Source organism: Pecten maximus, unplaced genomic scaffold, assembly GCF_902652985.1.
Source record: "Pecten maximus unplaced genomic scaffold, xPecMax1.1, whole genome shotgun sequence".
In the NCBI taxonomy this organism is placed as follows: domain Eukaryota; kingdom Metazoa; phylum Mollusca; class Bivalvia; order Pectinida; family Pectinidae; genus Pecten; species Pecten maximus.
This window is the reverse complement of record NW_022981037.1, coordinates 303-9,867: the sequence shown is the minus strand read 5'-3', so window position 1 is coordinate 9,867 and position 9,565 is coordinate 303. Positions and strand designations below refer to the sequence as shown.

Below are 9,565 nucleotides of genomic sequence, written 5' to 3'. Positions count from 1 at the left end.
GAAAGCGCATTTGAAGTTTTCCAAAGATGTTTTGAAGGACAATTTAAGAATTTTTTTTTGCTTCGGTAAGATTCTGCTTTATTACTAATTAAATGAATATTCAGACTAAAGATTGGTGTGAAGAGTTTTAATTAGGATATTGTAATCATAATGACTTTCTTTACACTTTTTAGCTCGAAAACACATTGTTACCCTCGGCTTCGCCTCGGGTGACAATGGTTTCCTCGGGTTGACAATATCCAATGTCAGATGCTAAAGAATGTAATATTTATATGATACCACATGTATGTAGAAAATTGGAGAAAATAAACGGATATATACATGTACCAATACTTAAAGACAAACAATCGATATTCAATTATCATATGAACAGAGCTTAGACAATCACATTATGTAGGTTTCAAACAAATAACAAACTGATACCACTGGAGAGTGTGACATCAACGCCGATCAAAACAATAAGGATATGATGTGCCTCCGAGACAAGGAATTAGATGGTCACCTCACCAAACACATACATTCAACACAAACAGGAAATCTTATAATTACTGCAAAAATCAAGAACCGATAATAGAATTACAAATTGTATATATGTTCATTTGTCGTGCAAACTGATTTGTATTGCTAAAAAGGATTTTCCCTGACTTACAACCTGATGTTTTATATCGCGATGAACGCCTCGAGCTGATGTCTTTTTACAATCATATTTAAATATACTGATCGAAATTATCTTTTTTCTGTTTAAAACATTTATATTCTATTATGATTTATAACGATAATGTATGGTATTTCATATTCTCCTTACCTTATAATGTACCCCTACCAACATTAGGTGTATCAGTCAACAATGACAATTAGTCTCAATGACCGCTGGCCATCCCTGTATGTATCTGCCATGTCTTGTCTTATCTTGTTGTTAGAATACTCCGCTTCTTTAACGGAGCACCCAGAGGAGTTCTGGTAATATTTCTATGGAGTAGTTTTCTTTAATAAAATTCGTATTCCTGATATTGCATAATTTGAAATTTTCATATGTTCTTATCCGTCTTGTTCTCAAATGGGATTTAGATTTATTTACTATATAGTATATACAAGTATCCATATGTTCCTCCCAAAGATTAATTATAATCATGAGAAAGCAAGAAGCCTAGCACGTTCACAATGAATGGAGCTTATCAGCTCCCTTGACACCAGCTCGAGGCAGGAACTGTTTTCCCCTGAACATGGAGTGGGGGCTGTACACTTTGATGCGTTGTCAAGCACAATCTGGGTCAAGGTTTCAGATTAATTGACAAGTTTGATGGACTTTTTCGCGGTAATTAATTTCTAGATGTTGTTATTTTAGTCATATATGGTTTCCTAGCTGGTTCCATGGCTTCACAGGTTGCAATAAAATGTTCTCTGGTTTCGATCCGTGCTTACACATTTTGCACATACGGTTAACGTTGTATTGCATGGTTGGAGATTGCCCGGTTGGACTGGAGCGTAAATGTTCCAGATACAGCCTCGCCTTCACTTCACATGTACAGTAACATGCAGGTGATGAACGTCACCTACACTAGCTAAGTCAGGATTGAGGTAATTCAGTGAGGATTTCTGATGGATGTCCTCCTTCCAGGTTGTTTTTTGCTTTTTGTAGCATTCTCTTCCAGTTTTTTTTAGTTGGTACAAGTAGGTCTTACATCAAGAGTAGATTTCTAGTATTAGAAAAAAAACACTTTAGACTGATTTTTTTTCAGTTGCTAACTATCTGGTTTCGATTTCATATTCGATCAACTCTGGAGATATGACAATACTGTAGAAAAGGTTCAAGGTATTTTTTTCATGAATTAGGACTTACAGTGGGAGGATCCCTAGGGTGGGGGGGGGGGATGGGGGGGGGGGGGGGGGGGGGTAAGTCTGTATATTCCCTTGTCAGTGGTGTTGCGTAATATTAGGTCTCTGTTTGCGAGAAGATACTGCAACAGTAAGGACTGAAGTTGGTTATTTATAGACTGTATGCTTTCTATGTGGGTCAATCTGGCTCAAAGCATGTCAGACTCGATTTGATTAAATCGCTCTGCCAGGTCTCTTGTTGGGATGTGTCCCGTTGGGGTTGCTGTGATCTAAACTCGTGCTTTCCCAGGTTTGAGTTTGTTAGCTGGAGTTGACAGATTTTGTTCGATCTCTCTAGTTCATCTGCATGTGTAACTTTTTTGCCAGGCGGTAAATGTAATGTCTTTGGATAAGTTCAGTCGCTGTTGGATGCAACATTTTTTGGTTAATGTAGCGATGCCAAACGTCACCAGGTGGCGCTGGCAACCCTATTTTTAGAAATGGTTGTTTCCCGACCTCACATAAGGTACCCTCGCATTACGTCGATTTGATATATGAAAAAGCCAAAGAAGTTCGAAAGTCAGTGCTATTTTTATTAGGAAACTCCTTACTGATGACGTATTTCACACTTTCTTCGCTGGAACAGAACAGAAAGTAGGTTTACGATACGATTGAAATATTCAAGCGCATGCGATTACCACAAATCCCCCGAATACGCTATAAATTCCCATCTTCCTTAATAATTTGATATGTTTTTAAACAAAATTAAGCTTTTATTATAACCAAGAACATCGTAAAACTTAGGAATAAGGTGTTTGAAGCGACTTGGGTGAGTTCAAGTTCGATAACTCTTGCGGCACAGATTTCGCGCGGAACTGTCAAACTACGCAGTAGGCTACAGCCTGCTATACTGTATTACATCTAATAAACCGTCCAATAGCATAGAAAACAAAAAGATACTACTGTCCTCTCTGAAATAATTGATGCAGATTTCTTTAGTTTTGGAATTACTTTTAAATTTTAAATCAAGTGATAAAACTAAAAGATATAATTCAACCTTCTAAAAGTTCTATTATAATGTTATTAATCAATGTTGAATTTGAATGAGTGAAAATTATTACTGATAGTGATAATAATATATAAATTATAAATGATATAGCACATTTTCTAAAGTATTTTATATTAATCATGAATAATTATAGCACTTCTACTATATTAGTATAATAATTAAACTGTGACTGTGCAATAGCCTAGTTATGAATCATATGTAAACACAGTCACTGTAACTATTGTAATTTTTATTAACATTCTGCACAAAATTCAAAGTTCACAAACTTGTGTTTTGATAATTTGAATTGATATACAAATCAACCCATAAGTAAATGTAGATTGTAGGATAAACATTTCTTCTCAATTACATGGAGTAAATGATTCTAATCAATTAATCATGATAATTATATTATATACTTTATATTTACTCCTTAATTTATAATTGGCAAGGTATTAATTATCAAATACATAAATATGGGGCCGTTACAATGTGTTTTCATGTTGTATTTGAAATAATATTTATGGTAATATCCTAAAAAAATATCTGTTGTACAAATGACTTTTTTGAGGATATTGTTTCAAATAAAAAACAATTGCTAAATCAATAGTGGATGAATACTCCCAGGACTTGTTTGGAGATCAAGAGGAAGCTGGACCAAGCTCACAGACAGAGGTAATAATACTAGCAATTTAACATATAAAATTTCAGTATATACCAATGAGTAAATATATGTTTCATAAGCTCATAAATATATTGAACAAAAAAATTATCTGTATAAGATGAGACAAGTACATGGACGTAAATCTGAACATTTCAAAATTAAACCCTGAAGCAAAAATCTTGTGTGAACACCAACCATGTCCAATATTGTTTTTTTTCATATGTACAGGTTATTCCAGTAGAAAGTGATTCAGACTCCACCCAACCACCAGACAGTGGAGAGTACGAGTCATATTATGAGTGGGAGCCTGTAACCCCACCAACCCCACCAAGGAAAAAAGTAAGAAAACCATCTTACAGTAATCAGTCGTCAATTTATTTTCAAGAGTTCTTTAAATTCATTTGTTTTGTAAAAATCACAGGTCCCATTACGTTCAATTTAAGTAATGTACTTTCAGACATTTTAGGAGTCCAATGAAAAGTACTGGATGTGTTTATTGAATTATCACTGAATTAAAATCTTGGATTAACTGTATTCCTATTTGCATTAATATAATTGTTGTCATAGTTACTGACATCCAGAATATAATTGAAATCCAATAAAGTGAGACTAATTAATTATGAGTCTGATGTCATGACATCCAGTTGATTAATTTAACATTCCTTTTTTTTTTTTTACTTTTCGAACAGGCTAGATCTTCACATACAGAAGTGCCAGCGGAAACCTGCTCTGAAGATCCTAGCCAGAGTCTCCTGCGTCGAAAGGCCAAAAAAGGCAAGTCAATCCTAACCCAAACTGTATTGACAGGTCCTGTTTTTACATCTTCCGACTCATTGATATATGGACCACTAACATCATACCACTCGTGTACGAAAATAGAACACAGAGAAAAATCAACACAAACTGTTGTTTTCGGTCCAGTTGTTATTAAGTCCAAAAACATTTATATTGATTAATTATTTTAATTATTCATCATGGCATTCTGCAAAGATCTTGGATTTGAACTACAACTAGTATTTTCAGACTCTAAACCATCTGCTACACACCTAACTGTTGGCAGTGTCCTGGAAATCTTCAGCTTTGGAAAATCAAAAAAAATGGAATATAAAAGTATTGTTGAATGTATTGGACAAATTGTGGCTATTAGAGATGTTAACATTCAAGCATGTATTTCAAAAATTCACCGTGCTGCCAGTTCTGACAAAAAGAAAAGGGGAAAGCTGAAAGAAGAATTTAGAAATGAAACATTCATAGTGCCAACAGAGTCCACATCAGCCTCCACCATAGCTTCTACTTCTGGCTGTACCTTAGTCTCTCTACAAATGCCTAGTACAGCAACACTAACAACAGAAACAAAGGAGAAAAAAGTTAACATCTTACAGACACAGTTGAAAGAAAGAAGACTCAAAGTGCAGGAGTTAGTACAATCAAATAAATTATTGAAAAGAAAGTTAGGTAGAAGAGAGTCCAAGAAATGCAGAGAAAGTTTCCAAAGGAAGGTGGAGAAGGAGACAGCGGTTGCTCTGAAAAGTGTGAAGACTGTTCAAAAAGAGCTCAAGGTTAAAACAGCCCTTCTTACGAAAGCCCAGACCAGAAGTAAGAACAATTATTCTTCTCTGATCAACGCGAATCGAAAATTGAAATCATTGGAACACAGAGTAAAGAGTTTGGAAAATGACAAGGAAAAATTAGATGCAATTTTGCGAAAGACAGAGGAAGAAAAGAAAACCATATGCGACAGAAACAAGATTGTCTTAAAAGAAAACAAAGACTTGCATATCTCCAATGATTACATGCAAGGTTTGTTACTGGATGAATGTGACCTTCATGTGTATGATCATCAATCTAACACTTTTACTCCTGAATTAGTTGAATGTGCGATGAACTTAACCAATTTAAAAGTGGCTACGCACAATGTTGGACCTGTTATCAGAGAAGTCTCTTCATTATGTGGGAAGATACCCAACCGTCTCCCATCTCGCACAACTGTAGATAATATGGTTGACAGAAAAGTTTCCCTGTCACAAAAGCAACTTGGAACTGTTCTTTCTGCAAAAGAAGAAACAACATTATATACAGATGAGACTAGAAAACATGGACACACCTATCAAAGCTATTTGATTACAGACAAAGACAAAAATTCGTATCTGCTTGGTCTTCGGGAAATGGAAAACAAAAGTGGGCAGTGTACTCTAGACACAATGAAAGAAATACTGAAAGATATTTCAGACTATTGTTCACATTCAGAGGACAAAGAAGCAGATTGTGAACCTGGACAAACAGTAGGATATCATATATTGAAGAATGTATGTAATACTATGTCTGACCGTGCCAGTACAGAAAAACACTTCAATGTCTTGCTGCAAGAATATAGGAATAAGATTTTACCTGATGTTGTTTACAACTATACAAATTTAACAACACAAGAAAAAGAACTGTGTGGCCAGATGAATAACTTTTTCTGTGGTCTACACCTGTTAGTTGGCATAGCAGATGTGTCTGAAGCATCATTAAAAAAGTTTGAAACAGCATATCTTGATGGAAAACTGATAGGATCAGCACAAAAGCCTGAACTTCAGCGATACCACAAGTCAGAGAGTGGTACTTTGCGACTTTTGCGCACATGCAGCAAAGCCTTTGCGATGGGAGAGGATGAAAAAAATGGTGTGTTTTTGCCATGGAAAACTTATCTTGGAAGCAAAGGAGAGAAGAAAAACCATATTCTGAGGTTCAAACATAATCGCTTCAACATGGTATTCCTAATTGGGCAAGCAGTTTACTACCACTCACAAGACATTCAGGAATTTCTAGGTAATGTTCATGGAACGTCAAATGATCTTCTGAAAGCTGTTTTGCTTGATGCAAAAGAAACCCTGTTTTTAGCTGGTGCCAAGGTTCTTGGCCTCGTTTCCAAGTTCATAACAGCCCCACTGTGGCGCTTGATTGAAGCACCTGGACACATCCTGGACATGAATATGCACTTTGAAACTTTGGTTGACTTTCTCGAAAAAACTTCAACCGATACAGTTTTGGCACAGGAATTTCTTAAAGGGCAGAGTACACCATTCAACTCGGAGGTAGATAGTTCAGATGCTGTACTGGCAAAACTTTTGGCTCCAGATGAACTTGAAACAATAGCACTGCCTCTAGTACAGAGCATGTGTGTCGCAATGAAGGAGTTGTTGAAGAGAATGGTTTCTGAGCATCTTCCAGGAGGGAAATTTTGGAATGTCTCTTCTGCAACAAGATCAGCTGCTGAATCAGCATTAAAACACAACAAATCACCAGAATTTATATTTGGACAATTAGACCATCTCATTTCATACCGGCCTAATGCATCAGTTCTGGCGAATGAAGCATATCTTTTGTATTCATACAACAAAACTAGTGATTGGTTACACAATCTTCCGGACGATGAAAAGAAGAGGGTAATAGAAAGTTCTAGGAAAGAAGGAAGGGAGTTGCGACAGAAATTTAAAGAACGATTAAAAGAGATTGAGCAAAAAAGGTTAGATGCCCAGAAGCGGAAACAACTGGAATTAAAAAGACTTGAGCAGCAAAGGATTCTGAAAGCTGAAAATCTCACAAATGATGTTTGCTTTTATGGACTCTGGCAAAGTGTTAGCCAGATTGAAGAAGGACTTTCAAGATTGAAAGGTGACAAAGGAGAAATGCTTAAGGCATTATATTCCCAGTTAAAATTTCGGAGATATGTTTTAAAACAAAGGCATTCCGACTCCAAAGTTTTTAATATGTCTAGGAAAAAGGCTGATGGTAAATATGAGAAACTGTCTGTGGCCGAACTGAAAGCCAATGTTACTGAACTTATTAAGAGTGCTGCAACTGTGACAACAGATGAGAGGCAAACGAGCGACATACCATTATTGGTCGGCAAGACAATAGATCATGTTTTTGTTGACAACACCTACAGAGGCGTGGTCGTGAGTGTAGTGCCTGGTTTCCCAATGTGGTACAATGTTAAGTACACCAATGATGAGGCAATTTATGCATACAACTTAATTGAAGATTACAGAAATGGTGATGTGAGGATTGTGGTTTCATCTCATTCCAAGTAATTCCAGAGTGTTCAAACTAGAACTGTTTAAGTTTACTGTGTGACTGTATATTTGATTGATTGAAACTGTAGATATTTTTTAGAAATGGACATTGGTTGTAAAAAAGACAAAGACAAGATTTTTTATGTGTAAGGCTTCAGTTAGTTGTGTTCTGAGTTTTATATTTTTGTTCAAATTTGACTGCATGATTTTATCAAATTACAACATCACTGCATGTATTGTCTGTTTCAATTACAGTTGAATCTCGTTATCTCGAACTGGTAAATTCAAAGTACTTTGCTGGTCCTGCATTGAATATTTGAACACATTAATGCAAATAATCTCAAAACCTCTAGCACAGTCCTGCCAACATCGAGAGAACAGGTTTTAACTTTAGTTAGCTGTTATTTATAGAGATCTATTAAGATTGTTTTCTAGTGTCATTCTTGTACAAAACAAAAATACTTGTTTGCATGCATAGTTAATACTTAGATATAATATGAATTATGTAAAAATGGATGTTTCTATATGTGGTACTTTTTCTCTGGTAATTTTTTAAAGTCGGATTATGTCCATGTTGTGTATAATGTTATTGAAAAGAAAAACAAACCACGCCAGAAAATATCATTCATACATAATTGCTGTGTTGTAGAAGAAGATTTTTTATGTGATGTAAGATTTCATTATATCTAACTTGTGTTTGGCTAGAGACCAATAGTCTTTAGATACCGATATGAAAATGTACTAAACTTTTGATATTTGAAATCTTTCTATCACACAAGCAAAAGTCCTGTGTTAAAATCTCTTCATTTTAGACATTTTGTTTGCTTGTTTTGTTTCTTTGTGGAGTTATTTACAATTTTGGCTAAAAGTAATTAATGTACTTAAAAGTTGAAATGAACATAAGCTTTTATAGATATTGCAGTGTGCTAATTTATACATTTTAAACTAAGGAGTAGGACTAACTGAAATGTGATCCATGTGCTAAATCAGTATCTCACTGAGTTAAAAGATAATCCCACAAATGTATATTATTGATACTGCAAAAGTAAGATCATAAATGTCATTTGTACTGTATTAAATTTGCTGTTTTCTTTTTTTCCAGGATTCTGACTGATAGAGACAGACTGGAATTGGTTTGGGGATTATCTGATGCTGGAAGATTAATAAAGAACAATAGGTAACAATAAAAGCATGAAAAAAAAACCCCAAAAAAAAACATCCTTTTTGTCATTTTCATCTGTAAGATGATGAGTATTGAAAGTTCAAAAGATGTATGCAGTGCATATTGTATGTAAACCAACGTGAGGTAATGGCAAAGTGCTGACTGTAGGTTGGTGCTTTTCTCCTGCTGCTGCTCTGGCTTTCCTCCACCTCCAAAACCTGGATTGTCCTTAAATGAACCTGGTTGTTTATAGAAATTAAAACGAAATCAAACCAAAAGAAAACCGTACGTTGTGTGCGAAGTTATGTGAAACTGCATGGTATTTCAAGAATTTTAAGGGGGTACATGTACAAAAACTTTGTTCTTATAGGGGAAACCTATGATTTTCACACAGAACTTGGCTTTGTTTGATTGAGGAGATGCAGAATGACTAATCCTGAAAGTTTTAAGATGATATGATGTATAGATAATATTTTATAGACTTGGGCCCCTTATTTCATATTTTTCAGACATGGCACATTTATACATGCTTGTTTTTCGAAAATTCAAAACTCTTTAACTTCTGAGGTTTTCAAGATATTTCACTCATTTTTTTTTTATTTTGTTCAGAAAAAGCTAACTTTTCAAATTATGGATTGAAAATATTTCTAAAACGTGAAAAAAAAAATCATTTGGCATTGCTAGTTAATGATTGTTTACAAGCCTTGACCTTACGTTGATCTGTAATGAGGGGATCAGTTTTTGATTTGACATGTGTCGTTGTAAATAATACGTTAAGTTGTGTTGGTTGTTCCCATTTGAAGATGTAGCGGTGGTAG

The 9,565-nt window shown here is 35.0% G+C and overlaps 2 protein-coding genes across 3 annotated transcripts; both read left to right on the top strand.

Annotated features, from left to right (window-relative positions):
- The first annotated feature begins 2,285 nt into the window (after positions 1-2,285).
- Positions 2,286-8,803, top strand: LOC117319876. 2 transcript variants are annotated; one of them, XM_033874591.1, is made up of 5 exons: positions 2,297-2,469; positions 3,474-3,538; positions 3,756-3,866; positions 4,217-4,301; positions 8,688-8,803. In XM_033874591.1, coding segments are annotated over exons 1-5 (270 nt in total). In that variant the 5' UTR covers positions 2,297-2,468; the 3' UTR covers positions 8,696-8,803. The 2 variants fall into 2 exon arrangements, with proteins under 2 accessions (XP_033730481.1, XP_033730482.1); XM_033874590.1 differs by lacking the exon at positions 8,688-8,803 and having other exon boundaries at positions 2,286-2,469; positions 4,217-5,299.
- Positions 5,311-7,857, top strand: LOC117319875. Its single transcript, XM_033874588.1, has one exon. The coding sequence runs from the start codon at positions 5,321-5,323 to the stop codon at positions 7,601-7,603; it is 2,283 nt and encodes a 760-aa protein (XP_033730479.1). The 5' UTR covers positions 5,311-5,320; the 3' UTR covers positions 7,604-7,857.
- Positions 8,804-9,565: the final 762 nt, after the last annotated feature.